At 50.8% G+C, this 21,915-nt stretch overlaps 1 protein-coding gene across 2 annotated transcripts; it reads left to right on the top strand.

Moving 5' to 3' along the window:
• Positions 1-92: 92 nt before the first annotated feature.
• Positions 93-20,650, top strand: tle5 (TLE family member 5, transcriptional modulator). 2 transcript variants are annotated; one of them, XM_062452371.1, is made up of 8 exons: positions 93-725; positions 911-1,048; positions 10,161-10,249; positions 13,149-13,212; positions 14,237-14,281; positions 15,930-15,992; positions 16,468-16,542; positions 17,311-20,650. In XM_062452371.1, the coding sequence occupies exons 2-8, from the start codon at positions 1,022-1,024 to the stop codon at positions 17,536-17,538; spliced, it is 591 nt and encodes a 196-aa protein (XP_062308355.1). In that variant the 5' UTR covers positions 93-725; positions 911-1,021; the 3' UTR covers positions 17,539-20,650. The 2 variants fall into 2 exon arrangements, with proteins under 2 accessions (XP_062308355.1, XP_062308356.1); XM_062452372.1 differs by having other exon boundaries at positions 104-1,048; positions 17,314-20,650.
• Positions 20,651-21,915: the final 1,265 nt, after the last annotated feature.

Here is a 21,915-nt window from a genome sequence, read left to right as displayed (position 1 = left end):
CGCTAGCTACTTTGTTCCAGGATAAGTACGGCGATGGTACATGTACAAGGTCAGATAGAAATGCTATGCATAGAGGAGACGTTTGCTTGAAAATCTTTGTGGTCGCTTTTCTATGTGGGGCGTTTTGTGACGTTGCGCCTACCCTAGGAATGGACTGCCTGCCTCTTCACAACCAGGCACCACCGACTGACTGTTCAACGAGGAACATAGCACAACATTTGACAGCTACGGGTGTTTCTATTTAGCTTAAATTTAGCTATATATGATTTGCTTTTTTGAGCCTCAGACTAGTTTATATTCTGCTTCGTTTATTTGTGTAATATCACGAGGTAACTAGCCAGCTATTTTATTTGTTAGGAAGAAGCGGCTATCAACTTCAGCGAATCCGGAGACATTTTGTTATTTTTGAGAATCAAGCTTTTTTTATTCTGATGCTTCGTGGTGTGTTAGCAGGGTTTTTTGACACAGCGCTAGCATAGATTTAGCTCTCTGTCATTGGCTTTATAGCCCACTAAGTGAGCCTCGATCGACTAAATCAGAGTTAACGTTAGCTATTACTGTCATTCGGATTTAAATTACCTAACATGCATAGCTAGCTGAAAGCTAGCAACAGTAATGAATCGTTTTGAGCGACGACATCCTTTGAAGAATTAGCTAGCACGGGCCATTTGTGTGTTTGACGTTCGCAGTTCATCAACAAAGTGCTTGCAACGGGATTCGAGCAGGTAGTTAGCTGACTAACATTGCATCTATGTTTAATTGTTTAACGTCACTTGGACAAGACATTCTTAACTAATCTTAATCGACCAAAATCAGAGCGCCGCTTTCCCCGTCTGCATGAGACGAGAGCTAACAGTACAAGTAGCTTTTTAGCAATCTGGCCAGCTCGTGTGTTTTTTGATTTGGGTAGGTTGCGTTTTTGCTAGCTAGCTGCGGACAAAGAGGACCGTCACAAGCCAGCGTTCAAGGGCCTGACTCATTCATCGTATTTGGAAAGGAAAACAATAAACAAGGAATTGACATGATGTTTCCACAATCCAGACATTCAGTAAGTGAATTTAATATTCATGTTAATTGCATGTATGCAACTAATAAACAAGTTAACTACTTTTGAAAGGACCCACCTGCAGAATTCTTGAATGGCGTACCTTCCAGGCACATCTGGGTTTACAAGAAAATGCTGATCAAAATCTTAAATTATTTTCTGACGTGTTTACCCATCGAGAACAATGCACTATGACTTTATCGTCACAAGAAAGATGCACTATTAGCAATAGTTGAATTTATTTGTGGATTGCATCATTATCGAATTGTAAAATAATGGTATTGTCCTATTAAATTTAGACATAGGCTTAACCAAATGCAAGGCCAAAGATCGTCTATGCCACATTCAGATTAGTCCAGAAGTAAAGTTGACCTACGCATGAATTAGTAAAATTTCTGTGATCTGTGCATTTTGGGATGGATTTGTCGACATTCAATGCAGACCATCCCTTTGTAACTTTATTTGTTGGTGCAACTTCAAATTCTGAATTCAAAAGCACCTCTAAATCACTAGTATTTGTTATTACATATTAATTTTTATCAACAAAGCAATGTGACGTGACTTGCTTGTATCTGAGATGATGTATGTAGTTCTTGTGGCTTGCATCTGCATTGGCAAGGCTTCAGCATAAGTCTAGGAGGATTTGACCGTGCCTAGAAACAAGGTGGGTTTCTGTCTCAAGGCCTGCATCTGGTCTCTTTCCCCTAAATCTCCCGTTTCCATGGTTACAGAAACTCTAGTCCAGTGGCTTTCATGTATCTAGGGTAAACATTCCCAACCCCATGGCCATTGGATGAAACCCACACATTTTGTATATGCAGGTGTAATTTAACCTGCCGTTTTAAAATATCCTTTGCTTCGCAACCAACAATGTCGCCTGGGAGGACAGTGTTGTCGTTTTGCACCTGTGTGTGTGTGTGTGTGTGTGTGTGTGTGGGGGGGGGGGGGTCGTGATGTAAAAGGAAGAAAAAAGAAAGCTTGGAGTTGTATGTGGGTAAACACAATTTCAAGACTATTATGTTGCCACGGTGCCGTCTCTCCATAGCAACAATTTAACGCTGTTTCCAGACACAGAAGGAGGGGAACAGTTGTGTTTGCTCAGACCTGAGCCTGAATGTCTGGTGACATGAATGGGGGTGAGAATGGTGTGCCCTTGGAGAGAGCCTGGCTGGGCTCTGGAGGAGGCCGTGAGGTAGGCGGCCTCGAGGCTGAGAGCCCAGCCTCTGAGGTTCCCGTCCACTTCACACCTCATCAGTGTGCGGCACAGAAAAAGGAGAAGGGCTCCTAATTGTGGTGCAAGAGATCTAACTGCCTCCAACCTCACCCAGATTTCCTCTCAAACCCCGTCCACATGCTGATGAGGAGGGGGGGGGGTCCACATGCTGGAATGTGGACCCCCCCTCCTCATCTCTAATCACAACCACGAACGGGTACTCTTATCTCAGAGGATAAGCCTCAAATCAACTAATGACTTACCCAGAACCCTCTTTCCTTTCTCATGAATTGGTGAAAAAAAATTATGAACGAGTTGTTTTGGCCGGTTTGATCTGGGGGGCGGAGGGGAGAATGTGAAAGTGTGACAAAGTACCCAGTGCCAGGCTTCAGATACCGAGACTAAAACATCCATATTCATGTCAATGCAAGGCTGTCATTATTCTGGAGGTGTTCATCACCCCAGGGGACGTGTGAGGGAGTGGATGAGTCTGGGCTGGGCTCTGGGGTGAGTCTGGGCTGGGCTCTGGGGTGAGTCTGGGCTGGGCTCTGGGGTGAGTCTGGGCTGGGCTCTGGGGTGAGTCTGGGCTGGGCTCTGGGGTGAGTCTGGGCTGGGCTCTGGGGTGAGTCTGGGCTGGGCTCTCGAATGCTCAGCATCCAGACCCTCCAGACTCCTCACCAGACCCTCACCCTTTCCCAAGGTGAAACCCTGAACATTTATGCTCATCTTTTGGGTTTGTAATTTTTTTCTATACCCCCCCACCTTATTTTCTAATCCAATTGAGTGCCCTTATGCTACTTGATTGGAGTATTAAGACCCAACACACAGGATTAAAAACGGGGATTATGGATTTAGTGCGACGCTTTGCAAGAGCTTGCAGCAGTTATTTCAACATCCCCAGAATAAGCAGTTGAGTCGTCTCTGCTCCTCCCCCCGCCCCCCATCAGAACCCCCCCTGTACTGCTGGCTCTGCTGCCATGAGCCCTGGGCTAGGAGTGGGGTGACAGCCATAGATATGAGCGTTACAGAGTAGAACCTCCAGGATGGTGAGCTGACAGGAGATGGATCATTCCCTGCTCACTCTTCACATATTGAGGGGGGGCGCACGCAGCATGTCGAGGTGTGTGTGTGTGTGTGTGTGTCCAGTCCCTCATAGAATATCTTTGAATATTCCCATCTGAGAAGGGCCCCCCGGGAACACAAGTGACGCCTTCTGTCCTTCGAACGGAAAGCTGATGTTTAACATGTATGATGTGTTTAAAAAAAATAAACAGTCGGGCGGTTCTTCCAGCCTGTTCGGACTGGCTGCACCTAGTGTGAGCAGGTTTACTGCATACACATTGTGACTGGCACAGATAAACAGCTGACGTGGCTGTATGACCTTTACAAACCATTTACTAGAATGTTTGCACAGTAATCTTCCAGTGGGCAGAACGTGCTTGTGTGTTGGGAACGGCCAGTGGCTTTAAACAAAGCTTCATTTGGTTAGTTGCTCTCGTGTTTGACCCAGATGGTTTTCCTTTGCCCATATTGTTTGTTTGTTGTTGATTAATCCAAGTAATCAACAAAGCTGTCGCTGCCTGGGAAGGAGCAGAGGAATGGTGCCAGAGTTAGCAGGAACATGTGCGGTTTGGAAGACGGAACCTTTTTTTTTTTTTTTTATAGCTACGTCCATGTCCACAGGTTGTAAGAACACACACACACTCCCCCCTCCCCCTCCTTGTCTCTCTTTATCATGCGTTTCCTCCCAGATCTGATGGAGGCCAGGGGGCCGGGGGCAGAGGGGGCACAGGCATTATTAAGCCCACTTGAATTAACAGAACGGCCCCCGGCCTTTTCTCTCCAGCCTCCAGCTGAGGGGGGGAGGGGAGGGGGAGGGAGGGGGGGAGGGGAGGGGGGGGGAGGGGGGGGCCCTAATCCCCACAGTCCCTTGTCTCGCCCATTAAACAAACTCCCTCCCGCCCCCGCTCAATCGCTCTATTACACACACACACACGTGCGCGGAGTGGCACGCACACACACACCCTTCACCTTCTCTCGTAGCTTACATCGACCACCCTTTTAAGAGTGATTACCGAGATAAAAAATTTTGCATCAGGGGAAACCCAACAAAAACCCTCAGTCGGTAACCATAACATGGGCAAATAGTTTTTTTTATTTTTTTTATACGCTCTTGCGTGTGTGCCAGCGCGCGCACACACACACACATCCTTACTGGCCTCGAGGGTCTTATCTGTTTTTTGTTTCTGGGGAACAAATTGAATGTGGAGCTTGACACACACACAGGCCAACAGATGTCTGGGTCGTTAAGGGCAGGGCAGCTCATTACCATGACAAACACAGCCCCCCCCCCTCTCTCTAACACACACACCCGAGCACACACATTCACACACACGCGAGCACACACACACACACCGTGGGGGGGGGGCTGCCCCGTTGAGGGGCTGAACAGAGGCCATGGGTCACAGGTGATATTGATTTTCGCAGAGGGCCACACTGGCTGATTATCAAAAATGCTACAGGGTTGGGGGGGTTGGGACACTTTCCAAGCCCCTATTACACACACACGGTAGAACATTTGCTCTTGTGTGTACACACACAGACACACTGCCCTTTCCCTTCCTCTCTGGGTTCATGCTGAGGTTTAGAGCTCACAAAGTTGCTCCACCCTCCAGCTCTGTGTTTTGCCATGGTTTGGAGCAACATGGCCGCCGCTTCTCTCTGCAGTCCACATGAGGTGGGGGTTGCTTGTGTGGAAACGAGGAGGGGAGGGGCTTTACGATTTGTAGACACTTGTTACAGGCTCGCATCTACTGCCTTGTTTGGATGTCTGAGCGAGAGCCAGTTTGTGTTGGGGGATGTGTGTGGGGGTGGGTTTACATGCCTGGTTTTTATGAATTCATAAATGATTGCCTGCCTTGTTTGTGTGGGATGGCCTTTTGTTGTCTGTATACATTATTCCGTGTGTGTGTGTGTGTGTGTGTGTGTGTAAAGGACAAAGCAGAGGATGGCGTGTAGAGAGTGAGAGTGGGGATGGTGAAAAATGTGTGCGTGTTAAAGAGGGCACAAGCAAATTGAGTGTGTGTGTGTGTGGGAGCGAGAGGAGGGGTGTGTGTGCGCAAGCAGGGGGGGAGCAGAAGTGGAGCGGCAGCATCAGTATTCAGGAGGGGCGCCGAGGGAGGCAAAGGGGGGGGCAACCGCACCCCTGAGCAGGGCGCTGGGCTGGAACAAAGCGCCTTGGCAGGGGAGCGTTTGATTGGCCAACCCCAACCCAGGCCCCAGACCTGCCAGAACAGCACTACTGCAGAGGCCAGACAAGAGAATTAGCTGTCCTCTCTCCTGGAGACTGTGGGGGGGGGGGGGGGGCAGGAGAAAGAGCCTGGGACAACTAAACGCCTCATCCTGCTGCATCATTCAGACCTGGAGATCCACAGTGGTCCTCACTCACTCAGGGCTGCGGTTAGCTCTTACAGCTCTTACACTACACACACACACACACACACCTAGTCCCCCACACATACCTAGTCCCACACACACCTAGTCCCACACACACATCTACTTCCCTACCGATCTTTTTTCCCTTTTTTTTTTTAAAGACATTTTTGGAGAAAAAAAAGTTAAAAAAAACAAACAAAAAAACATGCTTGTACTTTCATTTCAAGATTTTTTTTTACATTAACTCTGTGTTATCCCTTCTGAAGGATGCTGTCATCACGGGTGTTATTCAAGATGCTGTATCTTTCACTACCAGACTGGTCAGTGTAGCCTAACGCTAATCGTAGAGGTCTCTCCGTGTCTGAGACAGCGACCGCAGGAACCGGTCCAACTGCAAATATCAAACACGTAACGTGAGACCAAAACCTTTCGGCGCGGATTATTGTTGCCAATAAACTACAGTTTGAGACACAGAACCGGCTTGAAACTGAATCAGTTAGTTTGGGCTGTTAGCTTAGCCAAGTAGCTAGCTCGCCAGCTAGCGTCCCTACACTACGCCCTTGTTTACCAGACAGAACAAGGGTTAAGGAGGGACTCCCTGTCAACGTGAGCATCAGGTCTGCTTTCTTTGTCCACTTACTAGTTTCGTGAAACCTTGGGAGTCCACCCTCCTTTTGCCTCCCTCTGGACGTTTGTAAGTAACAACCTTGGGTTTTTTTTACAACAAGGCATCAATCACCAACACAACCGCGTTCTCTGTAATCTCACAGCCCCCTCGACTCGGCCAGTTTTAATCTGCGCCATGGTTTCCAAACCTACAGCTCTGTCGCCCTCACCACTCTCCCTTCTCTCTGACAAATTGCCCATTTCCTCTCGCCTCGCAGCCACTCGCATTTCCCCCCCCCCCTTCTCTCCGCTACGGTCTCATGTGTCTGTTTATGTGTCGGGTGTATGTGTGTGTTTTGAGTGTATGTGTGTGTTTTGTGTGTGTCGGCATGCCCTCAATTACAGCTGTGTGTGTGTGTGTTGTGACTTCCAGGCTTGGCCCGTGTTCCGCTGGGCAGGGAAGCCAAGCTTGTGTTTGCAAGCGCACTTCACTGGAAGTGAGAGAAGCAGCGTAATCCCTTTTAAAGCATCTTAACAAGGTCAAATCAGCTGGGCTCAGGGCGGAGGATAACACTGTCTCAGAATGAGGGTAAGCCCTGCGCTGGTCCGGGGAGATAACAATCAAAATCAAATTCCTGGCCCAAACAGGATTAGATTCCCTGTGCTGTAGCGAAAAACCTTGTCAGGCGCTCGAGACGCAATTCAAGTTTCTACACAGCCTTTTCTAGCAGCTTGCCCGGGCTGTCCTTAGCGTTAGCATGGCCTCTGTGTTAGCCTGATCCTAGCACCCTGTTTGTGCTAGCATGGCCTTAATGTTAGCCCCTGGGCCCTTGTGTTAGCCATGGTTCTTGTGTTAGCCATGGTCCTTGTGTTGGCCTGGCCCCTGTGTTAGCCATGGTTCTTGTGTAAGCCATGGTCCTTGTGTTGGCCTGGCCCCTTGTGTTAGCTTGGCCCCTGTGTTAGCCATGGTTCTTGTGTTAGCCATGGTCCTTGTGTTGGCCTGGCCCCTGTGTTAGCCATGGTTCTTGTGTAAGCCATGGTCCTTGTGTTGGCCTGGGCCCTGTGTTGGCCTGGGCCCTTGTGTTAGCAGGGCTACTACAGCTTACTGAGATGGGATATTTAGGTGGATTCCACTGTAGCAGTATATCAATAGTGTCCTACCTGATGTGTGTGTGTGTGTGTGTGTGTGTGTGTGTGCTGAAAAGCGCTGTATTGCTGAAAAGCGTTTGATTTGATTTGGGTCTGCTGGGTTATAATAAGGAGGCAGAAAGAAAATACTGTCTTTGTGGGTGTTGTTAATCCTCTGCCTTCAGTTAAGGAGCTTGATAACATCCTGTCATTAGTAAATGATTAGAACGCCCAGCACCGATTTCAATCTCTTACCACACACACAGACAGACACACACACACACAGACACACACACACAGACACACACACAGACACACACACACTCCCTTTAGTTAGAGATGTAAACAGTTGGTCCTTGCTTCGTAGCGCTGCTGTTCCCTGAGGCAGGATTTAGTCTAGGATGTTTTCAGATGATGCCCAATGATGGTGTGAGTGAGTGAGAGAGAAGCAGTAGAATCTCACACACACACACACGCAGTAATCTCCCAGTCTTCCACCCGCCTTTTGTAGTGTGATCCGCAAAGCAGAAACACAGGATTTGGAGAGTAATCCTTATTTAAGATGGACATTATGGTTTGTACTAGATTTCACATGGATTGAACACTGAGATTTCTTCTCCAAATCGAGGAGGGGGAGGGGGAAGGGGGGGGGCAGCAATTTACTGAAACGATGAATCCCATTTATTCACTGAAGACTGTCTCAATCAGCCCACCAGCGCTCAAACCTTTTTAATGCTCTTAATTGCATCTCAAAGGAATGGGGCAGAATCAAATTAGAGATTGTCCTACATCTTGGAGCTGTGTGTGTGTGGGCTCACACATGCATGTGTACGATTCATGGCAGTGACTGTGTGTTCGTTGTTCTGGTAACGGAGCGTATTATGGTGGCTTATCTTGCCCTGCATCGTGACGTGGTTCTTCACACACACGCACGCACGCAGGCCCCCTCCCCTTTATTTCTCACACACACACAATTTTACACTCACACAGAGTGCAGGCACTTGCCTCTGTCACACCAGATGGCACGTGTCACTGTGTTGCAGCTGTATTTCATTAACATTATGTGCATCCATCTGCCTTAGCCTCCAAAGCCCCACAGCCAAGCTAGTTCTGGTCAGCACAAGTCTACTGGCAGGAAACAGTAGTCAGGTAACTATAGGAACAAACGGACATCTCAGTAGCGATGCTTGGGAACCAGACACGTCATGCTTAGGTCTGCAGCTTTAGCTGGCGTCCTGGACTAGCGCGAGCACAGATGTAGTCTGCCCAGACAGAGCTAAACAGCGATGATTCAACGAACCGCAGTGATGGGATGGTTTGAAACGGGCGTGTTAGTGCCAGGGTGGAACACATGCTTCTGGGGCCCTGGAGCTGTCTAGGGCCAGGGTCTGGGAGCCAGTGCTGGGGTGGAGGGTCGCTCAGAGAGGCCAGGCAGCATGGCCCCTACCCCCTCTCTCTCTCGTTCTCTCTCTCTGTTCCTCTCTTTCGTTCTCTCTCTCTCTTCCTCTCTCTCTCCCTTCCTCCCTCTAATTGCTCTCGCCCTCTTTTTTCTTCCCTCTTTCAGTATTCCCTCTCTCTCTTTGTCTCTCTATCCACCCTCTTCATTTTATAATTCTTCTCTCCATCCCTCTCCCCTCACCTCTTTGTTTATTTTCTCTCTCCTCTACACCCCCTCCCCCTCTACCCCCCCCTCCCCCCCCCCTGTCTGTCTCTGCAGTAGAGTGCGCTCCACCTGAGGCTATTGACTCAGGGAACCTTTGGTATTTTAAACGTTAGCATGCTGTGCTACATAGGGAGGAAATCACTTCCCCTCCCAGCGCAGGAGGCTACCCGCAGGCTGGCTCCATGGTTCAGCTGGAGCAGTCATGCTGGAGTACGGAACAGTCAGTCAGTCAGCCAGCCAGCCAGCTTATCTATATGCCTCCCTCCCTGCATGCCTCCCCCTCCACCCTGCCACCCCCACTCCACCCTCCCTGCGTGCCTGCTTCTCTGCATGCCACCCTGCCTCCCCCTCCACCCTGCCTCACCCCCTCTTCCCTCCCTCCCTGACTGCCTCTCTGCATGCCTCCCTCCCTGTCTGCCTGCCTCCCTCTAAGTGTCTTGTGTTGACACAAACTCTGTCTCGTCCACTGCTGTTTGCACTGGTTTTATCATGGCCGTTTGGACTGATAACGTAAAGGAAAAAAAAGAAGTTGCAGTGCTTAAGAGGAGAATCCTGACTGCCAACTCGCTAGGATGGACCAAAGGGACTGTTATTGTTTTAATAACAGCCGTTTGGAAAGTGCTTTCTTTTGTAACAGTGTCCGCTGTGGCAGTGTGACACATCCTTCTTTCCCGCTCTGAGCACTTTCCATAAAAGTGGCGATCAGATACTTCCTGTTGTCAGACCCAAGTGGAGGCTTTCTGCCCGCGTGCTGAAATATCTAACCAGATTTGGCCTCTGTTGAGCTGTGCTGAGGCGGTGTGTGGCTGTCTCTGCGGGCACAGCCGTCCACCGCCATCTTTAGGGGTGAATCCAAACCGCCGACTTGACGAATGTTTGTCGTCTTTTCCAACTGGAATCGGAATCGGAAATGGGTTTATTCGCCATGCAAGCTCGCACAAACAAGGAATCGACTGTGGCAGGAAGTTGTATACCATAAACATGTACGGAATACGAAGGTGTTCAATGTCATGGACACGTGTCTGACCTTTCCTCCTCTGTGTGTGTGTCTCTCTCTCTTCCTGATCCAGGCTTCATCGCAGCAGCTGAAATTCACGACCTCCGACTCGTGTGACCGGATCAAGGATGAGTTCCAGTTTCTCCAAGCACAGTACCATAGGTAGGGCCTCACCCTAACCCACTTCCTCATCCTCAACCTAACCCCCTCCCTTACCCTAATCCTCAACCTAACCCCCTCCCTTACCCTAATCCTCAACCTAACCCCCTCCCTCATCTTAACCCCCTCCCTCATCCTAACCCTCACCCCCTCCCTCATCCTCACCCCCTCCCTCATCCTCAACCTAACCCCCTCCCTTACCCTAATCCTCAACCTAACCCCCTCCCTCATCTTAACCCCCTCCCTCATCCTAACCCTCACCCCCTCCCTCATCCTCACCCCCTCCCTCATCCTCAACCTAACCCCCTCCCTTACCCTAACCCTCATCCTCAGACAGCATGCTGATCTAAGGGAGTAACGGTTGAACCCTTGACAACCTGATCCATAACAACACAACTATCACACACAGGGCAGGCCCACGCAACTGGACAAATTTGTACACGACCGATAACCGAACGCGTGTGGTTCGATACAGAGAAAAGCACTTTGTCCGATGTCTGTGAGGAAAGACGCAAGGGCAATGGAGAGTGAACCGTCTCTCCACACGCCTGAAAAAAGACACTTCCTGACACCTTGTAGTTGTCAGTTGGGAAGACAAGGAGATGAAAGTGGGACAGTTTTTTTGGGGGGGGCTCTATTTTGGGAACAGACTTGATCCACTTGGAACCCTGCATCTCTCCTATGAGGCAGAAACCAGCTGTTTCTAACCGTCGTATTAACGGCGGTCCTTGAGTAGATATATATATATTTTTATTTTACAAAGCCAGAACCCAACAAGTATGTCCTCGTCAGGGACCTGGTAATTAATTTAGTGCTTGAAAAATCCAGATTCCAATCGCTCCGTTTGATTCCTTTCGCTGCCTCGTGGGCCATTTGGAGGCGTTTTCATCAGTGGGAGTCATTTCCTGTTTGGCGTCTTGGGTTTTGAAGCGGGCCTTCCACAGGCCCCCCCCCCTCCACCTGTAGAGGGTTAGGTTACTCCCCCCTGCACCTCGGAGCCAGATGAAAGAGGAGGGAGGGAGGGAGGGAAGGGGGCCGTGTTTGAACCCCCCCGCTGGTCTGACAACTGTCTCCGTGGTTGCAGCACGGCCGCCAGGCCATTGGTGTGTGATTCCCAGGGCGGCGGTGGCCCTGCCTGTCGTTTAACCCCCCCCTCCTCCTCCTTCAGAAGGCTCGGCAGTTGAGAGAATACCTTTTTGTCTGGCGCAGCCTGACGATGTCTGCAGCACTGGAGAGGGACACAGGGCTTTGTAGGAGGCTGTGTTCAGGCTTCTCACAGGAAGCGGGCGGGCGGGCTCCTGAGCGCCGCAGCCAACGTTGTAACTGTCGCTCCCGCCCCCCTCACATGCATAAATAGATCAGGGAATACATAAATCAAAATAAAGATGACAGCAGGAGCGATTTAGAGGCGGAAGGAGCAGCAATAAAACTCCATCAAAGTGTCGTTTGAGAGCTCCTGTGAGCCGGGGGGGGGAGGGGGGAGGCGGAGGGCTGCCTCAGCCAATCACAGCCCCACAAAGCCGACCCCCCCCCCCCCCCCCCCCGCTACGGCTCAGGTAGGCAGGCAGCGGGGAGGCCAGTCGCCATGACAACGGCAACATATGTATGTGGGTCTGGCTGCTTCCAGAGACCCCCTTTTTTTTTTTTTTTTTTTTTTTGAGGGAAGAGAGCGATTTGGATAAGTGGAGGCTGCAGGCTGAGAGATAGAGAGATGGAGAGATGGAGATGGCGAGGGAGCAGGGAGAGATTGATAGAGAGGGAGAGGAGAGGGGTAGAGAGAGAGAGGAGGTCAGGGGGGGATGTGGTTCTATCCAGCTCTCCCCCTGGGCACCTGGTTTGGTCTGGGTAAAAACGGGGGAAGAGTCGTAGAATGACAATGAGGTCGTTACTCTCTGATCTCCTCACCTGGGCGGCCTCTCCACCGCTCGTCCTGATTGGCCCCCCCGACGTTAGGCCGCCTGCGGCCGGTGGCCACGCCGCGACTCCCACCAACCCTGCTCTTAATCGCGCCGCACGCTCCGTCCCGCAGAACATCCAACCGCCGTTTCCTGACGTTCCCCCCCCCCCCCCTCGCCAGGACCGCTCCCCCGGCTCGTATCTGCGTTCATCGGCTCGTCTCCCGGGGCGACGGCGGCCGTGGAAGCGCAGGGAACGCCCGAGTCCCCTGGTTTGTGACAAGCGGTGTGACAGCGCTGACACGGCCTCCTTTGTCCTGTCACCTCGCGTGGCATCAGCGGCGCGCCGCGTGACATGATTACAGCTAATGGCTGTAAGGAGTCACTGAATAACTGCACACTCACACACTATATTTAAACATGCCATGTCTATGTCTCTCTGTCTCTCTCTCTCTGTCTCTCTCTCTGTCTCTCTCTCTGTCTCTCTGTCTCTCTCTCTGTCTCTCTCTGTCTCTCTCTCTGTCTCTCTCTCTCTCTCTGTCTCTCTCTCTCTCTGTCTCTCTCTCACTGTCTTTCTCTCTGTCTTTCTCTCTGTCTCTCTCTCTGTCTCTCTCTCTGTCTCTCTCTCTCTCGCTCTCTGTCTCTCTCCCTGTCTCTCTGTCTCTCTCTCTGTGTCTCTCTCGCCCTCTCTCTGTCTCTCTCTCCCTCGTTTGCCCTGCTCCTCCGCCCTCCCTCCCACACCAGAGTTATTCCGAATGACAGTCCTTCCCGGAAGGACACCTGGTGGGGGAGGAGAGGATGATGAGGGTGAGAGGAGGAGGATGATGGTGGAGTGTTCGTCCTCGTCTTCTCAGAAGGTGAACGCTCCTCCGGAGATTGTAACAAGGTTGTCGTCTCTCTCTCACCCCCCCCCCTCTCTCTTCCCTCTCTCTCTCTCTCCCTCCCCCCTCTCTCTCCCCCTCTCCCCCCTCTCTCTCCCTCCCTCCCCCCTCTCTCCCCCTCCACAGTCTGAAGCTGGAGTGTGACAAGCTGGCCAGCGAGAAGTCAGAGATGCAGCGCCATTATATCATGGTGAGAGTGTGTGTGTGTGTGTGTGTGTTATTGTGACATAGATAAAGTCTCTCTACCTTTTGTCTCTTATTCTCCATCTCCCCTGCTTTCTGGCACACTTCTTCATTCTCTAACCCCTCTCTCTCTCTCTCTCTCTCTCGCTCTCGCTCTCGCTCTCGCTCTCGCTCTCGCTCTCTCTCGCTCTGCCTCTCTCTCTCGCTCTGCCTCTCTCTCACTCACTCACTCACTCTTTCCTTTTCTGTCTTTCACTCTCTCCTTCATGTGCGGTTGTTGCGGCTGTCTCTCGCCCTCCTCTCTCTGTCTCTCTCCTCATCTCTGGTCCTTTTGTGTCGAGTGCCCTCCCGCTCCCCCACCCTCCTGCACACGCACACGCACACACTCCCTCACACACTCCCTCACACACGCTCCACCTCTCAACTAATCTCATTGTCTCTGGTGAGGCCCGTGTAGCTGTCTGATATTCTGCCTCTAATTGATCCGTTGACTGGCGTAATCTCATCTAATCTGTGACGCTCGGCTCGCGTCTCCATCGGCAGGGCCCGCCCCGACCCCGCCCCCCCCCCCCACCCCGCCCCCCCTCTAATAGCCTATCGTGTTCCCCCTCTCCGCCGCCAGTGAACGCTCGCACCTCCATTTCCCCGGCGCTGTAATTGCTTTAGGGACGTGCCGTTTGGATAGTCTCTCTCCCTCTTCCTCTCATACCCCTGTGCGTGCGCGTGTGTGTGTCTGTGTGCGTGCGTGCGTGTGAGAGAGAGATCTCAGTGTTGTTTGTTTTACAGTGGCAGAGTCATGCCCCTACAGACAGAGTGGGTGATTAACAGGCTTAGCTGGTGGCTGTCTCATTTACACAGCACACACCATACACACACACACACACACACACACTTACACCCACTAACACACACACACCATATGCACTTACTCTAAGATGCACACATACGCACACACACACACCACACAAGCCATGCACATGGTGTGATCGTCGTCTCAGTATTGTAACGGCTCATCTCTGCTTGTTTTCCAGTACTATGAGATGTCCTACGGGCTGAACATAGAGATGCATAAGCAGGTAAGAGACCCTCATCTGCCCTCCTCCAACACCGGCCGTCTGAACACATGTTCTCATCACCCTGCCCCGGCCCAGCTAACAGCTCCAGGTTTAGCCCCACACCATCCACACAGGACAGGGGCCTCTGTCAGGGGCCTGCTGTCAGGGGGCTGCTCCGGAGCCCGGTGCCCATAGATCAGGGAGCGGGGCTGGGGCCAGGGGAGTAATTTATGCCCAGGCTGCTGAAGGAGAGCGATGGGCCTCCGCGGGCCCGGCCTTATCTCTGACCTCGTCTGGCGCTGCCGGCTCCGGGGGAAGATTGACGGCTCGATGCTGACAGCCATACTGGGAGACCTGCACACGCAGTGAAAAATGGAGGCGCGCATACACACACACACTCGCACACAGCCGCGCTCAGCCTCATGAGCACAATTCATCACACGCACACCCCCACCCCCCCCTTCCTTTATCTGACAGGGATGAAATATTTAGAAATTCAGAGGCGAGGAGTGTGTGTGTGTGTGTGTCGGAGTTGGTGTGTTTCTGTATTGGTGTGTCTGTGCGTTGGTGTGTGGGCATGTGTTTTTTTTGTGGTGTTGCCGTGTATGGGTTGCGCGTGCATGTGTTTACGGCGTGTGGGTGTGCGTTGCCGTGTGAGTGGGTTCAGATGAACGCTAGTTCCATTAGAGAGTTGAAATTGAAGGGGATGTGTAGAAACGAGTGTCGAGCAGCATTCAAGTCTGGGCTTTGTGTACAGCCAGCTCCCCTCCCTCTCTCTCTCTCCCTCCCTCCCTCCCGCTATCTCTCCATCTATCCATGGATGTTGTCTGGCCCCTCCAGCAGGGGATCTGGAGACAGTTTAGTGCAGGATTGGACCGGGGATGTATTGAATTGGGTTTTTTGTTGTTGCAGTGTCTTTGTCTCCTTGTTTTTCATCCGTTTCGTACAGTGTCTCTCTCTCTCTCGCTCTCTCTTTCTTTCCCTTTATCTCTCTCCATCTCAATCTCTTTCACTCTCTCTCTTTGTCTCTCTCTCTCCTGTTTCTTTCATTTCCCTCCATTGTACTTTTGTGTGACTGTGAGGGTGCGCGTCTGTGAAGGGGCTGTGTGCTCGGCGAGTACGTTGTGAGCAAGTGTGTGTGCGCGCGCGTTACCTGTGTGTGTGTGTGTGTGTGTGTGTGTGGTTAAGCCTAGCCCATCCAGAGAAGAGAGGCAGTGTAGTGTCAGTAGAACAGAGAGGTATTAACTGAGAGAGCGCTGGTGTCAGGTAGTCTTTCTAATGATGGAGAGATGAGAAGGGGAGCGTTCATCTGAGCCGTGCCCTGCATGAGCAATGAGCGAGAGGAGACCTCTTCTCTCACATCACCCGGAATTAGAAACTAACTCAATTACCACAGATTTGCATATATGAGTTGGTTATGGTAATACCTTTCCCAATGTGATGTGATACGGTTGTGTGTGTGTGTGTGGCTCCACGCCTGAGCGTGTGTGTGTGTAGCTCAATGCCTGCCTGTGTCCCCGTGGCTGTGTGTGCCGGTGTGTCGATGGGTTTGAAATTGTGTGTTCGTGGAGGGAGTTGAATGAGGCTAATGTTCTGTGCTTCCCTCTCTCTCTCCCTCCCCCTTCCCCTCCTCTCTCCCTCCCCCTTCCCCTCCTCTCTCCCTCCGCAGGCAGAGATTGTGAAGAGATTGAACGGGATATGCGCTCAAGTCCTCCCCTACCTGTCCCAGGAGGTAAACACCCCCCCCCCCAGCCCAACCCCCTCCCCCCCTACCTAAACACCATTACCAACCCCCTCTGCCTGGAATGAGATCATTCTCATCTGACCCTCCCCTCCCCCACCCCACCCCCCCTTTTTCCCCCCTCTCCTTCTCTCGACCCGTGTCGGTGCCTTAATCACCCTCTCCTCCACCCTCCCTTCCCCTCTCTCTCTCTCCCCCTCCCTCTCTCACCTCCCACTACCAATACATCCAGCCATAACTCATGTGTGAGCTGAGATGATGGACCATCCCTGAACTGATTACACCCCCCCCCCCCCCTTATGACAACCCTGGAGGGCAGGGGGGGGCGGGATCATTGATTCTGCATCAGGGGGAATCTTAGAATGGGAGAGGTGGTGGTGGTGGTGTTAACTGAATGGGTGAAGACCCTGGAGGGTCAGTGTTGGAGTATGGATCTAACCCCCCTCGGGGTGTTTCTGTTCCCCAGCACCAGCAGCAGGTCCTGGGGGCCATCGAGCGGGCCAAGCAGGTCACCCCTCCAGAGATGAACTCCATCATCAGGGTAAGCTACTCCTCTTCCAGACCCCAGGGGCCACTCTGTCTTGGGGCCCCCAGCCCTCTCTGGGGGCCCCATGCATGTCTGGTGCCCCCCATGGGGTAACTCCAGACACCAGTTGTATATGTTATATAATGTACAGTTTGTGTGTACTGTACCTCCATGTGTTAGAGATGGAGGGGGGGAATCGATATGGTTCAGTATCGCGATTATTTCTTTCTGCGATATTTTATCGTCACTCCGATTCCAACATAGATTTTTGGGTCATTGATACGTATATATCGGTAAACGCGAATGATACCGTCAATCCTTTTTTTCTTCTGTCCTCGTGTTTATTTAAAATGAGAAATCATGGTGGGCAATGAAGCTAGAGAATGCGTACATCCTGCGCATGCACACATCACATCCCAAGTCTGTAAACAGTTGCTTTTCTACTTGATAAGGGAAACCAGAGCTAAACAAGATGGCCGACCCTCCTCTGAACATTCACTAGCCAGTTTGCCGGTCCACAAAAAAGTTGTATTTTCTACAATTGCAATTAATGTACAAAAAGCTCCCTCAAAGGTGTAATAGTTGAGTTATCTTTTGAGTTTGTTTTAGCAGCTCAGGGCAAAGCTCAGACCACTTGAATGTCCTCTGTGTCAAAATACTAAAGTTGACTGATTGCCGATTTGCCCACTCCTACTGTGTGTGTATCTCTACTCTGTGTGTGTGTGTGTGTGTGTGTGTACCTCTTACCTGTGTTTGAGCTGCGTGTGTGTGTGTTGCCCGCAGCAGCAGCTCCAGGCTCACCAGCTGTCTCAGCTCCAGGGTCTGGCCCTGCCCATGACCCCCCTGCCCCTGGGCTTGAGCCAGCCCAGCCTGCCGGCCGTCACCTCCTCCTCCGGGCTCTTCTCCCTCTCCTCCATCCTGGCATCCCAGGCCCAGCTGGCCAAGGAGGAAAAGGCGTCCCGCGAGGGGGCCGACAGCCACCGCGAGGAGGATGGGGACAAGTCCGACTAGCGCTCCCCTCTCTCCCTGCCCTCCTCTCCTCCCTCCCTCCCAGCGCTCAGTCTGCCCCCCCCCCCCCCCCCCCCCATCAGAACCTCCAGATTGGGCAGCATGGAACAGCTGGGGTTACTGGACTCCTGTTCTCTCCCGCTCACCCCTCTCAAGCTCCCTGAAGTTCACCGGCGCTTGGTTTACACTTTTCTTTGGTTCTCTCTCTCTTTTTTTTCGGTCTTTAAATCTTTCGCTCTGTTTTTCTCTCTTTTTCTTCTCTCTCTGTTTCTCCCTCTCCCCTTCTCTCTCTCTTTTTCTCTCCCTATCCAATGCTGTTGCCATCATTTCACATACTCAGAATTGTGTACAGTGTTGATTCTTTTTAATATAACAATCTTTTTTTTTTTCTTGAAATAATTCATTTGTGTATGTGATTGTTTCTGTCTGTCAGTAAGCTTTTTGATATTTGGGTTTTATTTTCTTATGATGGACCTCTTTCTCTCTCTCTCTCTCTCTCTCGCTCTCTCGCTCTCTCGCTCTCTCGCTCTCTCTCTCACAGGCTCGCTCTCTCTCTCTCTCTCTCACAGGCTCGCTCTCTCTCTCTCTCTGTCTCTCTCTCTCTCACAGGCTCGCTCTCCCTTTTTCTCACGCTCTTATAGGGTCAGTCTATGAGTATGAATGTCACATAGCTTGAGTGGGTTAATTAACTAAACAATGTTATCAACAGTCTTATAGGGGCTAAGAAACCCGGCAGTTGATTTATTGCACAAAATTAGCTCGCAAGCCCGTAGGTTAATGAGAGCTTGACATTTGTGTCCGATTTCGCATGAGAGCATTACATTTCTTAGCAGCTACTAGCAGACAAGCTGCTGGTAGATTTTGGTGGTAGGTCTTAAATCCTCTGTCTGGTTTTTGGGTTAAATAAAGTTGTGTGGTTTGGCTCACACAGCTTGAATGAGACTACATGCATTTCCTCCTCCCCCCCCCCCCCCCTTTGTTCTTTTGAAAATGTAAACTGTTTCCAAAGGACGTTCCCAACGTTTATGCTAGGTAGCCAAGACCGCCACCGCTGTGTTGAGACCCTCTCAGCCCTAGAGAGAGAAACAGCCCCCTTCAGATACGATGTGAAGCTGCGCTCTTACGTAGCAACGCGCTAGCGCTGGCTTTTGACCCGGCGAGAAAAGCAGGGTCATTTTCTTGGAAGAAGACGTCTAGATATCGAGAGATAATAGAAATCGAAGTTTCTAAAGGCGAAAACGAGAAGAAATCCCCTTTTCTTGCCGTCGCTTCGAAGCCGTTTCTCTCCCAGATTTTGCTATCAGTCCACAAAACAAATTCACCTCCCTCCCCTCCATAGCTCCTTGATCCTTATCCATCCTGCTGAGGTACTGAGCTTTGCAGCACCTCACCTGAAAGGCCCACCGTCCCCCCCCCCATCTAAACGTAGAGATAACACGGGGGGTGGTGTCCTCTCTCCTCTGGAAAGTGCCCTCATATCACGCTCTGCATCTGGCCAGGGGGAGGAAGGAGGGGCAGGGGGCGCAGTTCCCCCTGTCGACCAGTAGAGGGCGAGGAGTGTGTTTCAGAGAGCGGCTCTGTGTCGTCGTCTGAGTCATGTTGCCGAGCGCGAGGCGTCCCGGCTATTTTAGGAAGCAAGCTGTCTGCTGTAGGTCAGAGGAGAGGAAGACTGAATGCCCGATGTAGAAAACTCGCCCCAAATCTTCATCATTTGGCCGAGCAGGATTTTATTTTGTGTGTGTATGTGTACGTGTAGAATATGTACACAAACGCTCTCCTCTATTTGGTGTGGTTACTGTCCACCGCCAAATGATTTTATTCCTGTAAATTGAAGCACAAATGGCCTCCTGTGTCTGTAAAATAACAGGATGACATTGCCCCTCCACCCCCCCCCCTCCCCTGTGGAGCTGGGGGAGATGGGGGAGATGGTCTGCCTGCCCGTAAGACGATGGCTCTGTGAGATTCAAACAGAACGACCCCTTAGGCCAGAACGGACAGGTAGATGTGATATGGAAACTGTGGGTGGTGATGATGATAATGATGACTATGGTGATGGTAGAAGTGTTTGGTGGCTCGTGGTTAAAGACTGTGATTGTTGGTGTGAGTCTGGGAGGAGGAAAGGGATTGGTGTGTTAAGTATCATTTAATTTTTTTCGGCCGACCGTTGATTTCGTGACGCCCTGTGAATACAGCATGTGATGATAGCCGTTTCCCATGACGACCCCCCCCCCCCCCAAACACATGTTATAGCCAACATTCTTCTCTACGTGTTTGCTGGTATACACTGTGAGGGTGTGTAGAACTGAAACTGTCTAGAAGGTGAACGCTGGACGAGTCGTCTGCGGCCAGCGCGCAATGAGTCTGAACAGCGCGGTCGCCGGGGGTTACGGCCCGCTGGTCGTCCTCCAGTCTGACCCGCTACCGGGGAACCGGGCCGGGTAGACGGCTGTTTCCATGGTGACAGTAGAGACTGGGGCGGCTAGTCAGTGGGAGGGGGGGACTCTTCGTTCTGTTAGCAGAGAACATTTTTTGAAAAGTTTGGTCCGACATTTTCTGTGATCGATGCACTTGTTTTTTTTGTTGTTTTTTTTATATATATATTACCGCTATGAAATAGAATGAGAGTTAGGCCGTTTAAAGATTCAGATCCAGATGATTTCTACGTGTTTGTTTTGGTAGTGGAGGGCCAGTCTGTGTAAACAGTTCTACATATAAAGCTTTTATGTGTAAATTGCTGCATCTTCTGTTTCAGTCCTGGGTGGTTTTTGTGCTCTTGTCCTACAGTACTTATGACACACCAGAGGAACTGCAGTACGTCAACTATTATCCCCCCCCAATCCCTCCCCTCCTCTGACCCCCCCTCCCTCCCCTCCTGTAAGCCCTGCCCCCTCCTCTAAGCCCCGCCCCCTACCCCCATCCTAATGCTTGTCCTTCTTGCCATGATCCTAGCGTGAAGCATTGTAAGCATTTTGAGCTTTGTAAAGGTCTTTTTTTAAATACTTATTTTGTGTATAATGTAAAACCTAAAGTGTGTACTTTGGCAAAAAAAAAAAAAAAAAATGTTTTGTGTCATGAAATCATAGCTTCATTTAAACAAAAAGGTGAAATATAAAAAGTAACGATACATTTACTATAAATACATGAAATGTTCTGCAGTAAGGAAGTACTTAAGGTGCCTTACAAATAAAGTCAATCAAATCAAGAGCTTGTCATTTGTGATCCTTTGAACGCAATCCTCTGAACCATGGCCTAAAATTTAACAGGGATAGCGGTTGATTAGTAATTGTAAATTCAAATACGTGGCATAATCAAAAAGGAGATTTCCAGGAACAAGCTTCAACATCTTGAGTTGCAGTGCTGTCCCATAGTCCATGCACAGGCAGTTTACCAAGGCCCCTGTAGTTCATGGTCAATCCACAAGGAGGAAGTGTTGTTTAAAAAAATAAAAAAATAATCATAATAATAAAATGATTGAAAACGCCAACCTATGTCCAAACTGCGGGCTACATTTCCGTGATCTGTTCTTATGCACCTCCACTGTAGGTCTCCTAATATTTAGACATACTGTACAGGAGATGACAGCACTGTGACTCCTAATTAGCAGATTACTCCTTGCGTCGTTTACGTTAGCTGTGAGAGAACCGTGACCACACAGGAAACGGACCCTTCGTTCCTTTTCGTTTGTCCTCATCGAGCGTGAAACCGCAACTTTTGCTCTTTCTTTCTCGTGCAGAAACACTGTTGCACACGCAGTTTCATCACACTACACGCACAGCACAGTACCAACACACTTCTGTGTTGAATGGCAGTGTCCTCGTGTGTGTGAGAAACCTCAGCGCTTCTGCGGTTGCTACCTTCTTCCTCAGCTCTCTCCGTCTGCGTCTCTCCCCAGTAGAACTCTGGATCTGAGCCCGGCACTTAAATAAATATGAAAGTGCCCTATTTTCTGTGGCAGGATACAAGCTCCTCGGAGATACACTGATGTGGTGAGGCCCCCTCCATTCACTCACCCTGTAAGGTAGGTTTGAGTCTATGAACGTGGTTCAGATTGCACATGAATGGGGATGTTTAAGGAAAGACCAAACATACACACACCGTACCCTTTAAGAAAACATGGAAGTCCGTTGGGGAGGAGAGGCGCTGCGGAGCGAGAGCAGGGATGTTGTGTGTTCCTGCTCGGAGGAGGAGAGAGGGTGTGTGCGTGTGTGTGCACGCGTGCGTGTGCGCGTGGTGTCTAAACGGAGAGCGAGAGGCGTCTTGATTAATCATGATTGACTCATTCAGAGATGTGGCTGCTTCCCCCTCCCTCTCCCCTGCTCCCCCCCCCCCTCCCTCTCCCCTGCTCCCCTTCACGGCTTGATTATGGAGACGCATTCTCCC

Source organism: Osmerus eperlanus, chromosome 26, assembly GCF_963692335.1.
Source record: "Osmerus eperlanus chromosome 26, fOsmEpe2.1, whole genome shotgun sequence".
Lineage (NCBI taxonomy): Eukaryota > Metazoa > Chordata > Actinopteri > Osmeriformes > Osmeridae > Osmerus > Osmerus eperlanus.
Note: the sequence above shows the minus strand (reverse complement) of the source record. Positions and strands in the feature narration are given on the sequence as shown.

What these genes read in the sequence shown, in the direction of transcription:
- tle5 (XM_062452371.1), top strand. Translation starts at nt 1,022, where the DNA reads ATGATGTTTCCACAATCCAGACATTCA. An exon ending in ACATAGAGATGCATAAGCAG is followed by an intron (nt 14,282 to 15,929) that starts GTAAGAGACCCT and finishes CTCCCTCCGCAG; the next exon opens with GCAGAGATTGTGAAGAGATT. An exon ending in TCCCCTACCTGTCCCAGGAG is followed by an intron (nt 15,993 to 16,467) that starts GTAAACACCCCC and finishes TCTGTTCCCCAG; the next exon opens with CACCAGCAGCAGGTCCTGGG.